We start from the raw sequence: 19,897 nt of genomic DNA, 5'->3' as shown, positions 1-19,897 counted from the left end.
ACCTGGGCTGAGATCAAGAGTCTGAGGCTTAACTGACTGAGCCACCCAGGTGCCCCAAAAGATTTTGTTTTTAAGTAATACATTCACCCAACGTGGGTGGGGCTTGAACTTACATCCCCAAGACCAAGACTCTCATGCTCCACTGACTGAGCCAGCGAGGCGCCCCTAAAGTATTTTTTTTAATGTTTACTATTTATTTTTGAGAGGGGGGAAGGGGTAGAGAGGAAGACAGAGGATCCTAAATGGACTCTGTGCTGACAGCAGAGAGCCCGACGAGAGGCTCTAATTCATGAACCATGAGATAATGACTTGAGCCAAAGTTGGACACTTAACTGACTAGGCCACCCAGGAGCCCTAATCTTTTTTTTTTTTCCTTAAATAAAGCTAGTATAAAACTTTGGGGGGGGTTTCCCCTCTTTTTTTAAACATTTATCTATTTTGAGAGAGAAAGAGCGCACACACATGTGGAACAGCACAGAGATGGGAGGGGCAAAGAGAGAGGGAGAGAGAATCCTAACCAGGCTCTGCCTTATCAGCACAGAGCCCTACACAGAGCTCAATCCCATAAGCTGGGAGATCATAACCTGAGCTGAAATCAAGAGTCAGACACCTAAGTACTAAGCCACACAGGCACCCCTGGGTTTTTTTTTCTCTTAAATGTCCAATTTGACCATTTATTTTTTGAAAGCAAAATAACTTCATGATATACTCATTTCCTCTTATTTTACGCTAGAATATGGAACTTCATAATAATAAATGATCCAAAGTTTTAAAATACCCTAAAAGAAAGACTAGAAAGGGAGATGTCTGATCTTACTGGGAAGGTCATTTAAAATAACAGAGTAAACCTCTGCTATATCAACCTAACCAGGAAGAGGACAAGTCTGAATTAATTTAGAAGAAAACTAAAAGCAAAAAATAATACATACTATGTAAACTGTGATTATAATGACCAAAAAATGTCTTCCAAATTATCCATCTCTTAAGTTTTAAGATACTAAAGAATATTTGTAGATAAAAACACAAGTTATTTGTACATATAACAAAGCAATTTGCCTTCAGGATGTAAATAAAGACGTGCAGGGTTTGGTATGGGAGTACAAAGACTGCTAGGATGTCAGACTGTAAGTATATATCCTGGCATGAAAGTATAAAACCTTCCCTGAAATTAAATACAGAGGAAATAAGTCCTTAAACAATCTTGTCCTAGGCAGACAGCTATTTTTACTGTGGGGTAGGGAATGTGCATTATTTGGATAACATCTACACAGGACATGTAGAATCGTCAGGGGGTGGGGGGGAAGGGAAAGAAAGAGTCATAAGAGCAAAAAGACCAAAATAATTGACAAATGATTGAAAGAGAGGGTGAGGAGGTGAGGCTAGTCTGAAGACTGCCTGTGGATGGCAAAGCAGGGGCATATAAAATGGAATAATTTTGTAACTAAATAAAATGACTGAAAATAGTCTGCATATTGAAGAGATTCCTTATAATTCTGTTTCTTGCTAGAGCTGAAGATTTAAAGTAGCTAGGTAGAACTCAAATTTTGGCTAGGCAAAGAAAGTATTTGAAGTGCACCAGTTGTGTCGTTAGAAGGAATGACTAAGAGCACCATCTAGTGGTTTTTCTGATCATGAAGAACTCATGCCTGGGAGTCGAGGGTCTTATTAGAATTCTTGAGTCTTAGACTTATATTGTTACATGTGGTTGGCAGCAATGGGATATAAGCCTCTAGGACCAAATGCCCCTCTACATTCATCACCTCACTTCTATATAAAGTAGTATCTAATCATCGCTCCTGGAATTAAATATGGGCAAAGTAGTCTTATCTGATACCTTATGTCTATTAAAACCAGGACCAATTCACAGAGGCAAAATAGCATCCAGAAAGAGACACTGGGCTGGCGTCTGGGTGCTCAGTCTGTTGAGCAACTTTGGCTCAGGTCGTGATCTCACAGTTTGTGAGTACAAGCCCCACATCAGGCTTGCTGCTGTCAGAGCAGAGCCTGCTTTGGATCCTCTGTTCCCTGCTCTCTGCTCCTCCTTTGTTCATGTTCTCTCTCAAACAAAAACAAAAACAGACAAAAACAAACAAACAAACAAAAATAACAGCAACAACAACAACAAAACTAAACTAAAAAGAGGCACTGGGGCGTCTGCATGACTCAGTCAGTTAAGCGTCCAACTCTTGATTTTTGCTCAAGTAATGATCTCAGGGGTTCATGAGTTAGAACCCTGCACTGGGCTCTACACTGACAGCTGCTTGGGATTCTCTCTTTCCCTCTCTCTATGCCCCTCCTCTGCACACTCTCACTCTCTCTCAAAATAAATAAATAAACCTAAAAAAAAGAGAGAGATACGAAAATACTGTTCTATGGATATATCCACACGATTTTCCCTGAATCCTTTCATTTGGAGGTATAGATCTCTTTTCAAGACTAGCATTAAGAGGCCTTGAGATCAAAGCCGTGTGTGCGTGCACAAAGACACACACAATCCATAAAGAGCCTTCATCTTTTTTTTTTTTTAAGTGGGCTAAGCCTTTATCCAAATTGAAAAAGACCAAGGCCTTTACATCTAGAGATTCATCTGTTCCTCAATAACTCACCATTGAAGCAGAGGCTAGTACTCTTCAATCTGGAGCTTTTCTAATACCTATGGATTTAAGATGTTAAACTCTTAGGAATGGATAACCTCATTTGGATATTTATATAGAATGTATGAAAAAGGACATTCTAGATCTATTTGGGGGGTACTTCAACTCTTTCTGATTGCCTGATGCTCTGGAAATACTCTGTATTTTGTTAGTGATGTAAAAGATTTCAGAGATACCTTTATAAAAACTTAAGAGGACATTTTGATCTTTTCCTCTATGCATTTGCATTTGTAAGGAACCTATGTCGGGGCCCAATATATAACAGGTGTTTAATAAGTACAAAACAAAAGCACACATAAGATTTAGAACATCTGCTTCATACCAAGCGTGGAAAATCCTCTTCCAACCAAGAAGCAATTTCTCTTGAAGTTATACAAAGTCTATTATAGGATCAAAGGTTCTATGCAGCTTTCAGAGGCAGCTACATTTGCAATTCCAAATGGACGCCTTCCTGACTTCTCCAGCCAGGTAGTTATAGTAGCATTGTGGGTTATAGTCAAGTTAATCAAAAGTATCCACTTCATTCATGCATAGACCCTACCTCATATTCTTAATCTATATAAATTTTTTCTCTAAATTAGGTCTACTTCTTATACTTTCTCACAGTACCAAATACTTTCAAAAAATTTAACAATTTACAATCATATTTACCAGGTGCAATTATTTAATGATTGCCTCCCCTGGGGTTAAATCCCAAGACAGTAACAATCTTTTCTATTTTGTTTATTGTTGTGTTGCCTAAATACCAAACACACAGTAGGTAAGGAATTAATTAGTGTATTACTCCAAAGCTCCACATTGCTTTGCCTTAAATTTTTCTGCATCCCAATCTTAAACTAGGATATATCTTGGAAATTATCAATTTCAAATCTTATATTTTATAGGAAAAATTGAGGCCTCTTGATTGTCGGTTTGTTCAAAGTCACTTGCCCAAAAAGAGCCAGGACTGGAACCATGGTCTCAACTTTCTGACATATATTCAGACCATCTTAAGGCTGATTTGAAAGAATTTTAAAAAAAATTCTATGTAAGGGGGCACCTGGCTGGTTCACTAGTGGAGCATGTGTCTCTTGATCTTGGGTTATAGGTTCAAGCCCCATGTTGGGTATAGAGATTACTTAAAAAGTAAAATCTTAAAAAAAAAAAAAAGTTCTACATAAGTTCATACAATTCTGCATTCCTGAACCCAGACTTAAAAAAAATTTTTTTTCAATGTTTATTTATTTGTGAGAGAGACGGAGCACGAGCAGGGGAAGGGCAGAGAGAAAGGGAGACACAGAATCTGAAGCAGGCTCCAGGCTCTGAGCTGTCAGCACAGAGCTGGACACAGTTCGAACCCACGAACCGTGAGATCATGACCTGAGCCGAAGTTGGACACTTAAGCGACAGAGTCACCCAGGTACCCAACAGGCATTTTATCAAGTTTTGCCTAGTATGGGTTAAAAAAGAAAACAATCCAAAAGGGTAGTAAAAATAACCCCATAAGAATATATATTGTTTTCATAGAGATTTTCTTTTTTTTAATGTTTATTTTTGAAAGGGAGGGAGGGAGGGAGAGAAAGACAGGGAGGGAGAGGGGAGAGGGAGAGAGTGGGAGAGGGAGAGAGAGAGAGAGAGAGAGAGAGAGAGAGAGAGAGAGAGAGAAAGAAGGGTAGAGAGAGAGGGGGAACAGAGAATCCCAAGCAGGCTCCACATGGTCAGTGCAGAGCCCTATGTGGGGCTTGAACTCACCAACTGTGGGATCAATGACCTGAGCCAAAATCAAGTGTCAGACACAACCAACTGAGCTACCCAGATGCCCCATCTATAAGAATATATTAAAGAAACTAACTCTTTAGCTCAGAACAGATAAGAGTTAAAGGGTTAAACATACTCATAAAATATGTTAAGAACTTTTATAAATGATTAGTTAACGTCTGTATCAACAACTTAAATGGTCTTGAGTTAAAGTATAGCATATCAGTTGGCCTTAACTTTTTGACAACAAAGGCAGAACTTTAAGAGACAAATGTAAATTATAGAGACTTCTTGATTTGTTAATTTGTTTATTTATCAACAAATAATGCTGTGAACATAGCATTCTGCAAGGTGCCTACAACTAAAAATTCTATGTTGAATCTAACGATCTATCCTGGATGTTAAATCTCTCCTCTTCTCTCTCTGCCTCTCCTCCTCTCCCTCTCTCTTTCTCTCCTCTTTCTCTCCCTTTTCACACCTGTCCTCAGTATCCAAATCATGACATGCATTCTCTAGGTCTCTTCCACTGTGTGATTCTAACCATCTTAATCATATCAAATTATACCTTTACCCACTCAACAATTTTATGTATTTCCTCCTCCTAAAGGTCTGGAGTCTACCCTTTTCTCTTCATCTCCACTGCCCAAAGTCAAGCTCTTTTTATCTGTCATGCAAAAAAGTTCTATAGTCTTTTACCAGGTTTTCCTACTTGCATTATCTCATTTCAGTTCAATTTCCACATGACATAGAGTTAACTTTCTATGATAGATTTTATCATATCATAGTCCTGATTAAAAAGCTTCCGTAACTCTCCACTGCTTATTTAAATAAAGTCCAAGCATTCAGGAGTCTAACTTTTTTCAGCCATATCTTCTAACGCTTTCATCATGCATCTTGTAGTCTAGTCACACAAGACTGTTTGAAGAGTCCCTAAGTGTTCTCTCACCACAGTGTTTTTGTCTATGCTATTCCCTCTGCTCAGAATGCCCTTCCCTGCTTTTGATGAAATCTTACTCATCCTTTAAGACCCAGTTCAAATTTCACCTCTATCACGGTCAATCTTCTCAACCCCATGGAGTGAAGAATTGCTCCCTCTCTACTACAATGTATATTTATGTGAAGAATTGTTATTAAAAAATAACTGTTGGGGCGCCTGGGTGGCTAGGTCGGTTAAGCATCTGACTTCAGCTCAGGTCATGATCTCACGGTCCATGAGTTCGAGCCCCGCGTAGGGCTCTGTGCTGACAGCTCAGAGCCTGGAGCCTGTTTCAGATTCTGTGTCTCCCTCTCTCTCTGCCCCACCCCTGTTCATGCTCTGTCTCTTTCTGTCTCAAAAATAAATAAACGTTAAAAAAAAAAAACTGTTATGTCCTATTGTAGTTATTTACGTGTCTGTCTCCTCCCAACCAACCAGACTGAGATCTTTGAAGCTTCATTCATCCTGGATTTCCCAGTACATAACGGGTAATAGGTTCTCACTAAACATTTAAATAAATGAATCTTCTTATAAATCAGTTGACTTTACATGGGAAAAAAGTCAGATACAGATTGAAATTTTAGTGCAAGCCAGTTTAATTCACAAATATGTGTGTCACAAGGAATACTAGAAAAAATTGTTTAAAACAGTAAGTGAGCACAAAGATCACTGAGAAGTCTTTCACCACCAGAAAAATAAAACAAAACAAACAAAAACTAAAAGCACATGGTTGAATGATGACAGAAACTAAATTATTTCCATCCTCCTACTTCCCCAGCTTCAGTGAGATGTCCAGTGGTTTCTACCAGCAGACTAACACTCTGAGGCCTAGGAAATATAATATTTTCACAAAGTAATGATGATGGAAAAATAAACACTCTGTTTTCTGATCAAACCCAATTAAAGGAAACTCTAATTCAGAATAAAGACCATTTTGATGCTTATATTTCATGTTCACCTCCTATTGCTTAAATTCTTTGATGTAAGCCTCACGTTGCCCAGGATCTCTGGTGGTTCATGGTCTCTAATTCCTGATCCCTACTACCTGAATTCCTTGGATTCTGGATCTCTTGCTAGTATAACACAGAGTAGTAAGGTTTTATGTTAATCTCAAGAACCAGTCACTGTCTTTTAAGTAACAATTTCTGAGCATCCTGAAGAGAAAGTAATTACTATGAGTCTATATGGATTTATGAAGAATCGTAGTAGTATCATTTTCTTCTTTTAAAGGGTAGATTGATTGAGAAGAAAAATCCAAAGGTCGTTATTATCCCTATATGCAAGGTATCTGACAAACTTGCTCATTACTTTGAGCAAAACCATGAGTTAGGTTCAATTAGGGAATTAGTAACTGGCTGAAAAAAACCTCTTAAGATACTCATAAAATTCTGAATAATGGAAACAAGTCAATATGAAGGGCAGGTCCATATAATGTGGTACTCAAATTTTACTGTGCATCAAAATCACCTAAGAGTCCTATTTAAGGAGAAACTGCTGGGTCTGGTGCCCAGAGTTCCCAATTCAGCAGGTGGAACCCAAGAATTCACATTTCTAACAAGTTCTCAGGTCCTCACCTGGGAATCAGGTTCTGAGAACCACTAATGTACTGTAGCTCATGACATAGTTACATGGTTTTGTTCAACATTTTGCTAGTAGCCTCGTTAAATACATAAAAAGCATGATTACAAATCTGTGGATGATATTAAATTTTGATATAAAAAGATCTCAATAGGTTAGTTGTGGGACAAATCTTAAAATTTAATAGGGATAACTTTAAAATCCCAAAACAAGTATAGGATAAGGAAACAGAGCTTAATAATCTCCCTCCCTCAAGAGCCAAAGCATAAGAGACTCTTAAAAACTGAGAACAAACTGAGGGTTGATGGGGGGTGGGAGGGAGGAGAGGGTGGGTGATGGGTATTGAGGAGGGCACCTTTTGGGATGAGCACTGGGTGTTGTATGGAAACCAATTTGACAATAAATTTCATACATTGAAAAAATAATAATCTCCCTCCCCCCCTCTCTCAAGCGCACACACACACACACACACACACACACACACACACACACATATAAAGAGAGGAAGAGAACGATGAAGAGGTTTTAGAAGACTACAGCTTCAACAATAGAAGAGTATACTCTGGCAACCAAAATAGGTAATCGTAGTTTAGGTTTTATTAATAAAGTACAGATTATGGCACAATGTATTTGATAGTCCAACTGCAGATTATACTGGTTCTCCCACAACTGGGTATCTCTGTAGTCAACTTTGGGTACCAGACATTAAACAGAAGGTAGTCAAACCAGTTTGTTCAAAGAAGATGTTTGGATCTAAAATGGTATTACATGAGAACAGTAAGAGGAATTGTTGATGTCTGGCCTTCAGAAGATTTAGAAGGATGGAAGAGCAGTTTTCATATAATGGTCTTGTGGCTGAGGATTTGTTTTTTCTCTGTATGACCCTAGGCAGAACTGCCACATACAGACTGTATCGGACTGCTTACTACATACGGGTGTCCAGCTGAGGAGAGGAGAGGGGAGGAAGGGAAGGGCTCACATTTCACTTGATAAACCATGTGCCTTGGTGGGGGTTGAGTCCAGCTGGGAAAGGGGTGAACTTTTTCTAGTTCATATAAAAGGGACAACTCTAGAGGACCTTTTCCTTATAGCAGGGATCCCACTTCTAATTTGCACAAAGGCAGTGGTGACAGTAGCCAAGGTAGAACTAGCTCCATTAAGAGAAGTTGAGAGAAAGGGATTTCACCTCACTTTAAGAAACTGATAGAGTGATGTATTATACGGAAACACATTTTCTGAAGAGTAGTTAATCCCCCAAACTGGATGTTCAAGGACTAGCTGGACAACTTCTTGCCAGGGTTATTTAGAGAGGATTTCAAGGTAGAGGAGTACGTGTATCTTTATTACCAAGTGAGTGGTGAAATTCCATGATCATTTGGCTTTTAGGATTCTACATTTGAACTATCTGTCTATCTTCTTTCTGATCCATACCCCAATTGATTCCTATGGTATCCAGATCCCTTCTCTTCACAAATCTATGATGCATTCTAGCCTTCCTCCTATCTAGCCAAATCCCTCTCCCCCTCTCCCTGCCCCAGTATGTAGAAAGCATACACACTGCATTCATACTGAAAACAAACCTTTTATCTTATCTTTTTTAAACTGTTTATTTTGAGAGAGAGAGAGAGAGCATGAGCAGGGAGGGGCAGAGACAGAGAGGGAGAGACAGAATCTGAAGCAAGCTTGGCCCCGTCAGTACAGAGCCTGATGCAGGCTCAGTTTAATGAACCATGAGATCATGACCTGAGTCAAAATCAAGAATGGAACGCTGAACTGACTGAGCCACTCAGGTACCCCTAAACTGTGTATTTAAAAAAACTGCTTTCTGGAGTGCCAGGCTGGCTCAGTCGGTACAGCATGCGACTCTCGGTCTCCAGGTTGTGGGTTTGTGCCCTATGCTGGGTGTAGACATTACTCAAAAATAAAATCTTAAATTAAAAAAAAAGAAAAGAAAAACAAGAAAAAGAAAATACTGCTTTCTTCCAGGTTTAAAAAAACAAAACTACTACTTAAAATGAAACGAAAACTTGGGGCGCCTGGGTGGCTCAGTTGGTTAAGCGTCCGACTTCAGCTCAGGTCATGATCTCGCGGTTCGTGAGTTCAAGCCCCACGTCGGGCTCTGTGCTGACAGCTCAGAGCCTGGAGCCTGTTTCAGATTCTGTGTCTCCCTCTCTCTCTCTGACCCTCCCCCTGTTCATGCTCTATCTCTCTCTGTCTCAAAAATAAATAAACGTTAAAAAAAAATTAAAAAAAAAAAAGAAAAAGAAAATGAAATGAAAACTTAATTCTCTTAATATATTCATTAGAAAAAAAGCTGTTTCATTTTTAAGTGATTTGTGAATCAGTCACTAAAAGTCATGATAGGGGGTACAGAAAGTCTCTTACGCCAGAAAGAGAGTGGAATAAACATGGAAAATGTAATGTTGGTTTATATTTGTTCCATGAGTACTAAATGTATGATACTGTATTAAATAATGATTAAGTAATACATGATAAGTATTAAGGAGCAGTGCCAACCATAGGCATAATCTTAAAGAAAGCTGAATTATTTTGGGTGGTTTGTCTTTGAATTCTGGTCTCTCCCTTTCCATATCTATAGAGTCTGAACCTTGGCCCCCATCAGGCTGGGGGTTACCCTTCTTGTATTTGAACTCAGATTTCCCGAGTTATACCTCATACTTAGGATTCTTCTTGGTCTCTTCCAAGAGAACAGTGCTTTAAGAAAATATCAACAGAGGCGCCTGGGTGGCTCAGCTCAGGTGAATGTCCGACTTCGGGTCAGATCATGATTTCGAGGTTTGTGTTCAAGCCCCGTGCTGGGCTCTGTGCTGACAGCGCAGAGCCTGGAGCCTGTTTCGGATTCTGTATCTCCCTCTCTCTCTCTGCCTCTCCCCTGCTTGCGCTCTGTCTGTCTCTCTCAAAAATAAATAAACATTAAAAAAAATAAAAAAGAAGAAGAAAATATCAACATAAGAAGTTAACTGAAGGTAGAAACTATCCTATAGAAATCAGAGAGGCACAGATTTGGGGGTTTATGTACCTTTCGGTAAGTAGAGCCAGGCTAGCCTTTTATGAAGAGGGAAGAGAACACAAGATCTAGATACCTAAAGATGCCTAGCCAAACAGTAATTTCCATTTCTGAACAAAAAACCTCAGAAGACATAACCAAATGCCAATAAAGGGTTGAACCACTCAATTATTCTGAATCCACATTCAAGATCTAATAACACAAAATGCCTAAAGCAATATTTATGTAAGATATTTACATATGTAATGTCATACTGGAATGATAACCTAAGATAACTTTTACAGAACTTAAAAAAAAAAAATCAGTTTCAAACTACTTGTAGAATGGAATAACAATTACTTAGAGCTTAGAAACTTGGGGGAAAAAGTGTTTTTTAATAAATATTTTTAAAATACAATATAAAAATATATATATTTTTTATTGTTTTAAATGTTTATATACTTACTTTTGAGAGAGAGAGGAGGGAGGGAGGGAGCAGGGGAGGGGCAGAGAGAGGGAGACAGAGAATCCTAAGCTGGCTGTGTGCTGTCAGCATGGAGCCCAAAGTAGGTCTAGAACTCACAAACTGTGAGATCATGACCTGAGCTGAAATAGTCAGATGCTTAACCAACTGAGCCACCCAGGCATCCCTAAATACCATTTTTAAAATGATAGTTTTATTTTGAGAAAGATATATAATAAAGGTTTTCTAACTAGAGAAAATAGAAATGCTTTTTAGGAAAAGAAAATGAATGCTTCTCTTCCCTAAGGAAAAACTAATTTCCTTTTCCTTTGTGAATAAGCATCTCTCTTTTTTTTTTTTTTGAAGGGAATAGGTACGTTTTAAAAAAACTTTGGACTTATTTTTTTGTGCTAATCTTGATCAAACAGCTTACATGATTATTCTTTTTAATATTAATTATGTTTTTCTTAGCAGAATGCCTTATACAGTGGGCAAATATTCAATAATTGTTGAAAAAAAGTCACTCTTGCTTCAGCTGCAAACTGCTGATCAACATCAGCAAATTATTGCAAAATTTGCCTCAGACAAATATTTTATAATCCTTCCTGTGCCCCACTGATTTCCAATTTATCAACAGTGGTGCCTGGCTGAATTGTCAACCAGAGACTTTCATTATTTAATCAGTGTACCATTCATTTGAAAGCAGTGTTTGAAAATTGCTCTGTATACTTACATTCTTTATTTAAGGTTATAATTTAAGGTGATAGAACACACATCCAGAAGCATATATAAACAAGGCTAATAACCAAACAGCACATCTCGTTTTGAAGCAGACTGGCTAATGTCAACATTAGATTATATAATCTGCTCACCTCTTGCCTACAGAAAACAGTGAAAAACAATGGCAAAGGTAAAAGCTTAAAAAATTGGGGGGGAAATGAGAACCGAATATTCAGAATACAAAAGAAGCTTCATTTGGAATGTGGGGTCCTAAGATTATCTTTCCAGCTATTACCTAAAAAGCTACCTACCAGGGTGCCCGGGTGGCTCAGTCCGTTAAGCATCTGACTTTGGCTAAGGTCGTGATCTCATGGTTCCTGGGTTGGAGCTTGCTTGGGATTCTCTCTCTCTTCCCCTCTCTCTGTCCCTCCCCAATTCGTGCTTTCTCTCTTTCTCAAAATAAATAAACTTAAAACAAAAACAAAAACAAAAACTGCCTACCGATAAAGTAAGAATGACAAACTTAGAATGATTTCATTCATTTATGACCAATGTTAGGAGTGTCCTGGGAAGAATGACCAGAAAAAGGACTGAGGAGGAAAATGAATCATTTTTCAATTATCCCAGTCTGTACTGCCACTTCAGTGCTTTCTAGATAGAGCTCTAGAGGCCCTAAACTGAAGCTGAGGTATTTTTCTCTTTCTGGAAAGAAGTCACTTCTAAGGCTGCTGAAAATCTCACTGATCCAGGCCTTTTCCCTCTTTTCTGAACTATCCTTCTATATACCATTTTTTTTTCATATAATTTAAAAATAGATTCCTAGGAATGCATGAGATTTAACCAGTAAGGTACTTACATTCACACTGTATGACATCTAAGTTAAACTGCTGAACGGCTCCCATGCTTATCTGTTTTAACTCACTGTCCAATAGCATCTGCATTAAGGATGTTGACAGATGCTGGCAGGCTGACATGCAAGCAGTCTGGGCAACTTTCCCCTGTTTAAAACAAATACCAAAAACAAAACATAAATAAGCAAATAAGTAAACACAGAAATACATCATAAAGTATCAGAAAAATTATATACCTGACATTCTTTTTGTTGTCTTTTAGGGGGTACAACAGTGATTATTGGCCTTTCTATTTCTGTATTCTGAGTGGCTATGCTTTTAGCACAGGAATTAAAATTAATCTTGTTTACTTGTCCTCCTCAGGACATAAATATCATTGAAGTTCTAACTGCACTCAGGAAAATTAAAAGACAGGTAAAAAACACATGAATTATTATTTTAGACCTCTTGAAATGTCTCAAGTATTTTTAAAAATACACATTAAAATATGACAAGTTATCGTACTGACAGAACATTTTATTCATATAATGCTTTTTAAGCTTTCCTTCCTATAATTAAAGCCAGAATAAAGTTAGTTAATAAACAATATAATTTCCTATTTAAACTGTGCCTAAAATTCAAAATATACTTTCAATCTTAAGTCCTTACTTCTAATCAGAACATGAATTTGTAGCATAGCTTCAATTAGCTCAGGGGGCTTACCTACCAACATGATTTCAAAATCATCTACAGACCTAAATTTAGTTTTAAAATCATCTGATAATTTAGAAATATATGGTTAAGTAAACTACAAATATTTGTGGTTTTGTTTCACATTTGTATCATTATAAAATATTTTCTACCATAATAGCTCCTAAAAACTACAGAAATTTTCCCTGATAGCCTTAATTAAGGCTACATGTTTCATCTCTAGATTACAAAGCTGAATCACATTACATCACTTTTAGTATAAATTGCTTCTTTAGACAGATTTCAATTAAAAGCTTAAAATAAATTACTATAAAGACTCTGTCCTGTATAGTTTTCCTGTCTAATACTGCTCCTAGTATTTCTGTCTTCAACCTACAACGATGTGATTTGGTGATGGACTAACTCCTGTGATAGGATTCAAAGATCCATGAATATGGTCAGAAATAATGACTTTTGGAAAATGTGCCATGTTTTGCCTCATCTGCATTAATAAATATTTACTCAGTGCTATTTGATAATTATTCTTTTCCTACTTTCACAAAGGCTAATCAAGTCATGAAAAAAATCTCCTGAACATAAATGCTTCACTAAATTAGTACAGAAATGTTTTACACAGTTGATCTGTCAGGGAAGTAAGAAAGAACATAAATATATTTTTAAGATATTTATTAGAACATTTGTTCATTAAGCTACACATTTAAAGTCAGGCTAGAAACAAGGCAATCTTTTTGAGTAAGTCTTTAGCATCTAGACACTATGCAGTGAAAAACTGTATCTAAAATGGAATCTCAATTTCTCAATCAAAAACGTAGAGATAAAAGCCAATGCAAACAATATATTTGACAGATACTGATGAACTGCCAAAAAGGAATGTAACAAACAATGCAAAACCCAGCATGCTTCAAGATCCCCCAAACCCAAGAGGAATTAGTCTGGGAGACATGCAGCTCCATTCCCCAAGCACCATAATATCAATATGAATGGGAGGGGGACAAAAACGTAGAAAGAGGAGAAATCAATGGCATGTAATTTAATTATAATGTAACAGGCTTGACAATACTTAACAGGAATGTAATTTTGACCCAATGGAACAACTACTGCATTTTAGTTTCATGTACTTCTCCATCCAATCAGCTCCATGTTCTACTTATGTTGCCTCTATAATATACTAACTGCAAAACAGATTAATAAATTGCCCCCCTAAATCACTATTATATTCATTTCATAAGTAAACACACTGTACAAGGTAAGTGGTATAATTTTAAAGTGATACTTAAAATTCAACATGGGTTCTGACGGTACAAATGACTATATAACAATAGTACTGGAGCCAAAAATGATGGTAAGAGTACAGAAATACAGGCAGCTATTCCATAAACTTAGTGGAAATAGATAACGAAAATACACACACACACACACACACACACACACACACACACACACGTGCACATGCGTGCTAATTTAACTTTTTGTTTAAACAACATACATAATAATAAAACCCTAATACTAAATTTCTTCTGATTAAACATATTAAATACAGGCTTATTGTTCTCAAAGATACAAGATTAAAGTATTTGTAAAATATTTTATAAATCTTCAAATGAAGTAAGTTCTTTTTATAGCCCCAAATTAAAGTTAATATAAAAGGTTTGGATTCTGTAAGTATTTTAAAAGTTCTATAAGATTATACATTAAAAAAAATGTTTAATTCCTAACCATAAAATGTGCACAATATTCATAAATTTCCATCTATTACTTATATTTAGAGAGAAAATGTTTAATGTTCCAAATATTTACACACCCAAAAAATACCTATGGCAATTCATTTCTGATGTAGCCCTTGTACATTTGGCATAAACAAAACACCCCTTTCTGAACATTACTATTGTTTTTATTATTGACATTCTTATAATATTATCATTTTCTAGAACAAAAATAATCTAAGTACTTTTGCAATGAACGATCTTTGAAAACTAGCCTGTTTCATTAGAGATGCTCTGTTTTTTAACAAACGAAACCAAAATAATAAATTTCAAGCACCTAGAAATTTCTGCTGCCCTCATCTGAAAAATTAATTGCAACTACTATTAACATTTTCTTTCTCTTTAACACAAAGTTCAACAAGTAAGTAAAAACACCTGCCAAACTTTTAAAGGTAACTACTTTTTTACCCTCCTCTAACATTTTGCTGAAAAACAACTTGCAAAGAGAGAAAACCCTTAGACAAACTTCTTATATTTCAAAGGAACTTGTAAAAGAGAATCTGCTGACATATTAGATCCTTTTTGCATTACCCAAAAGCTTTTCTTCTAAGAACAATTGTGGTAAGGAGACATTTGGCTCCTAGGAAATTCCCAAAGGGTCAACCATATGCATCCTTCCATGGCACCTTCACAGCGCTGCTTTCTAGATCCATGTCTCAAAAGCAGCTTTCATCATTTACTTGTGTGTCAGTCAATATGATTTATGGACTGCATTCAACAAAGTCAAAGCATATAGAATGAGAAATATGACTACAATCTGCTAATTTGTTTTGTATTGAGCCACTTAAGAGTCAAAGACCTGATGTCAGACTGAGACCAGCAACACAATTAACCAGTCGGTGACAGATTCATCCATCCTCCCTGCCAGGCTGTGCCAATCAAAGACAGCATGAGGCGACATTTGGTGAAATCAGTAAGAAAACTCATTCTCTAGGCAACCTATGTGAGACCTTGATTGACACTTTTTGAATTTAGTTTGTGGAACACAGCCACTCTTTACCCAATAGTCCCTCACTGCAAGCTGTGAAATAAGGCTTTTAATGCCAATCACAGGAACAATAAACCACAAACCACCAACCCTCAGTTTAAAAGGAATCAAGAAAACACATCTGTTTGTATGTCAAGCCAAATTTCTAAAATAATTTACTATTATAGATTAGGCTAAAGATACTCCATTTCCTTTGAAACACCGCAAAATGACATGGTAACAAAAATACAACACATTTTATTAGATTATGGCTCAAAACTGTTTTGGTTTCAAAGTAATGTTTTGATAGATCTACTCTGATATAATAATAGGAGAAATGTAGAATACTTAAAAACTAATTTGACACATTTAAATTTTCATTTGAAGTTTTCATTTCTGTCTCACCATTCTCTTATTTCAAAGATCTAATAAAAAAAGAAAGGTTTGATTTCAACAGTAATTATTTGAAAGCATTTTTCAATGCTGCTTTCATTCTCTCTCAACTACATGTAACATAAAAATGTGCTCTTGAAATCACAACCATTCTTTCTGTATTGGTCTCCCTTCCTTAAAGATCCCAGGAGAATCCATTTTACTCTATTTATATTCCCAGAAAAGGTCAACTTTGCACAATAAACTACTTTTTTATTTAAGTAAAAAGAAATATATAGACTCAAAAATATTGTGCATTGCATTTATTGTTCTTTAAATTGATAACAGGTTTTGTTTTAAAAGGTTACATAACTCTTGTCAGAAAAAAATGGAAAACTGAAGTAAAATCATGGTCAATTTGAATATTAACTCTAACACTGGCAACAGAACTTATTAACTAATTCTGATTATGTACGGCTTTTTACAATTATTTAAGTTATTAATTTTTTAAGTTGTTTAAATTAAAGCAGTAAAATATTGCCATATTATTCTAAATCACTGCCTCTCTGTTTGCTGCATAAATTTCAGTTGAAACTGTGAAATAGTCTTTTCAAAGGAAAGGCAAAAGAGAAAGGGAAGTATTGATGAATTGGTCAGTCTCCCAAAGAGCCACAATGCATAGCCTTTTTAAAAACTAACAGACTAAAAGAGTGAAGTCTTTCATCAAATGTGAAGTAAACACTAAAATTAGAAATAAATTCCTAACTGAAATATGAGAAAATATGTCTAGTTGAAAAGTAGACATTTTAACTTAAGAAATTTATTGTTCTTCCATTTTATATAAGAACCACTAATCTAAAGTTTTACTATATAAAACTACATCTTGCTCATATGTAAAGAATGTATTAAATAAATCATGAAAAAACATACCTAAAACATTAGAATACATGAAAATTTCCCCAAGATGACTTCACAAATGCACAAAGATTCTTCTAGCTCCTAAAATAGGCTTCTGTCTGAACACCGTAATACTGACATATAGAACACTGAAATGTCTCAGATTCCCAATAATATGGAATGGGTGAGTTAGAAAGGCTTAAATATCAAGATGAATTCCTTCAGTGAGTTTTAATAACTTTATAACATGAGACTGTAACATAAATGCTTGCTCTTGGGAACACACACACACACACACACACACACACACACACACATAGAGATTAAATAGAACACAATCATTTTAAAGTTGGGGGAAAAATTCTGCAAACTGGGAAAACTTTAGGATAGCTGTAATACATGGCTATTTCTCTTTCATTCAAAACTTCCTATAGGGCTCATCAAACTTTGGTGGCCTTTTATTATTTTATGTTTTTAACATTTTTTCATTTTTGAGAGACAGAGACAGAGCATGAATGGGGAGGGGTAGAGAGAGAGAGTCACACACACACACACACACACACACACAAAAACCAAAGCAGGCTCCAGGCTCTGAGCTGTCATCACAGAGCCCGACGCAGGGCTCAAACTCGTGGACCGTGAGATCATGACCTGAATTGGACGCTTAACCGACTGAGCCACCCAGGCGCCCCTAATTAAAAAAAAAAAATCTTCTGAGCATGGCCTTAGATGATATGCAATATCTTGATTTTTAGCTTTCTGTAAATATCATTGTTGATGTCATGACATCTTCCAACTCATTCTATCTTTAATAGGTAGAAAGAGAATGCAAAGGCAAACAGAGCAGTAACGGTCCAGAAAAGGTCAAGGTTTTGAAGAAATGCCTCTGCTTCCAAGCAATTGATAATATCAGAAATCAAGATAAAATGGTGAAAGCTGCATGCACTTTTGCCCAGACTAGCAAGAAGAGGAAACTAGTTTATGCTGTGTGGGAGCTGACAGGGATTATTTCTAACTCTTAAGCCTACTTGATAATAACAAATTGGGCAGTTAAGCATATGTTTAAGTAGGGAAACAAAATATTAAGGCTCTATAACTTTTCTCACTTGGCAACTGTAAGGAAAGGGAAGTTAAAGATGCGCTGTAATTTTCCCTGTGAAGAGTGGGTACTATGACTAAGCCACAGAATTTAAGAGTGAAACAATGAAGCATCCCAGGAACTGTTTTAATAACAGCTCTGTGATAGCAGAGCCATATCTTCATTTCTTTACATAAGCACCCAGCTCAGAGTATAAGGGCTATTTAATCATTAAAATGTACTAGTCTGTAATCCCAATACAATTTAAATTTGCAAAGAAGTTGCTAGAATCACTAACACGTTAGACAATATAAGTTGTTTCCACATGGCCATTAGTAAAATGGAAAATGTCAGTCAAGCCAACTGACTCTCTCTTATTAACATATGTAGGTAGGTGGCTATCATAAATGCAGCCACATATACACAAGGATAGCTGAGAGCAGACTTTTGTCATCCAAGGATTTAAATTTAGGTTTTGACCTTTTAGGAATCTGAGAGTCCAGTGCAAGTAGGGCTTAATTTGATGAGGCACACATTTGAATAATATACTCTGTGAAACTGGGTATGGGTGGGGGTGGGGAGGGTGATAATCACTGGGAGACTGAATGCACTCAATGCAAAGTCCCAACCTTCGAACTCTGTGGCTTTGCTGTCTTCTGTTAGTTGACATGGAAACATAACTCTTGTTAAGGTCTACACTTTTCAGGTACATTTTATAGCACTTTCTGAAAGAAATTACATGGCATAGCATATTCTCAAATTTGAATATTCTCAAAGTTTTGGGGTATACTCATTCAGAATGTCAAGGGCTTTCTGAATAGGTAATTTCACTGGGCTAAGTCTTAGACTGTGGGAATGGGGTTGGGGTAGATACTGTCAGATTCACTTCTAGTTGAGGAAGTACCTGGAAATGGATTTTTTAAAAGAGTAAGGGAAATGTATCAAGTGGAGGGAGGTTATATATTTAAAACAAGACAAAATCTATACAAAGTGGGAGGGACTGATCAAGGTAAGTGATCACGTTTTTTCTTGATTGTCATTTGCAAGACAATCTTGCAAATGACATTCAATGATACTCTGAGAGTATCTACAGTATGCCTTGCCAACTGCTCCCTTCTTGTTTCCAAAGAATTGACAGAGGCTTTTAATCTCAATGCTACCATCTAACACACTGATTTTCATAAGTAGAAAGATTTAAAACAACATGACAGCTTTCCTACAATACCTAAGGTCTCCTGAATGAAACAAAAGGAAGTGATTAAAATGTTGCTGGCCCTCTGAATTCCTTCCCTGTATGTAATATTTGTCTGCACATGCTCTTTTGGTGGGATTTTCCAAAGGCCAACCTCCTTACTTTTTGTATTACAGTAACTTACATACTCTTTCTATAAGTATGTATCAGCATCTTGGCCTGCTGAATTTTGTTACCTCTGACCTGCAAACATACTGTAAATATAAATGCACCAAAGCTGTTCCACCTTTCCCATCAGCTCTATCCTCATCCTTTTCCATTCTTGTTAGGCTCCATACAGGGAAGTAAAAAGAAAAGCAGGCTCTTTGGCACCACTAGATAGGGGCTCGCACAGGAAACCTCTGACTTCATCTTTCCCTATCGTCTCCTATCTTTCTCTTCAAGGGATCTGACCTCCTTTTTGCTGTCTTTATCTGCTCACGATAAAAACATAATTCTAACTCATAGATTCTCTTATTTGCATATTTTATTCCTTTTTCTTCTTCCCTGATTTCAACTTTTATCCATTTAACTTTGGAGAACAAATGATCTTTTGTATTTTTCTTTCTATTGTGGAATACAAGTTAAAGGGGAAGATACCATTTGCATTCCTAGAACTTTACCATTGCTATCTGCAACAACTTAATTAACTTTCTAAATGTGAATTCTCTGTTGTCATCTGGTAGTAAAACGGTCAGATATTGCATTTTCATTTGTTTTTAGTACTAAATCTTCCTGTTCAGAATGGCACTTTGCTCATAAAGCCAGCACCAATGATCTAGTCTATTTCATTGATAGTTATTAAAGAATAAAATTATAGGATATTTGTAAGTGTGCATATGTATGATGCACATGCCTATACATACATTTAGTCTATGGGCTGAGAATAATCCATTCCAATTATTTCCATTTA

General features: G+C 36.5%; 1 protein-coding gene across 9 annotated transcripts in view; it reads right to left on the bottom strand.

Annotated features, from left to right (window-relative positions):
• EXOC6 (exocyst complex component 6) overlaps window positions 1-19,897 on the bottom strand; it is a 229,691-nt gene that overhangs the window by 45,350 nt on the left and 164,444 nt on the right. For all 9 annotated transcript variants that reach the window (XM_047073175.1, XM_047073177.1, XM_047073176.1 and 6 more), the window contains one exon: window positions 11,992-12,133. In XM_047073175.1, coding sequence (XP_046929131.1) covers window positions 11,992-12,133 — 142 coding nt within the window. The remainder of the gene's footprint in view (window positions 1-11,991; window positions 12,134-19,897) is intronic.

Source organism: Lynx rufus, unplaced genomic scaffold (assembly GCF_022079265.1).
Source record: "Lynx rufus isolate CCGP_SWC_20201006 ecotype Redwood Valley unplaced genomic scaffold, mLynRuf1.p SCAF_11, whole genome shotgun sequence".
Classification (NCBI taxonomy): domain Eukaryota; kingdom Metazoa; phylum Chordata; class Mammalia; order Carnivora; family Felidae; genus Lynx; species Lynx rufus.
This window is presented reverse-complemented; position numbering and strand designations above follow the sequence as displayed.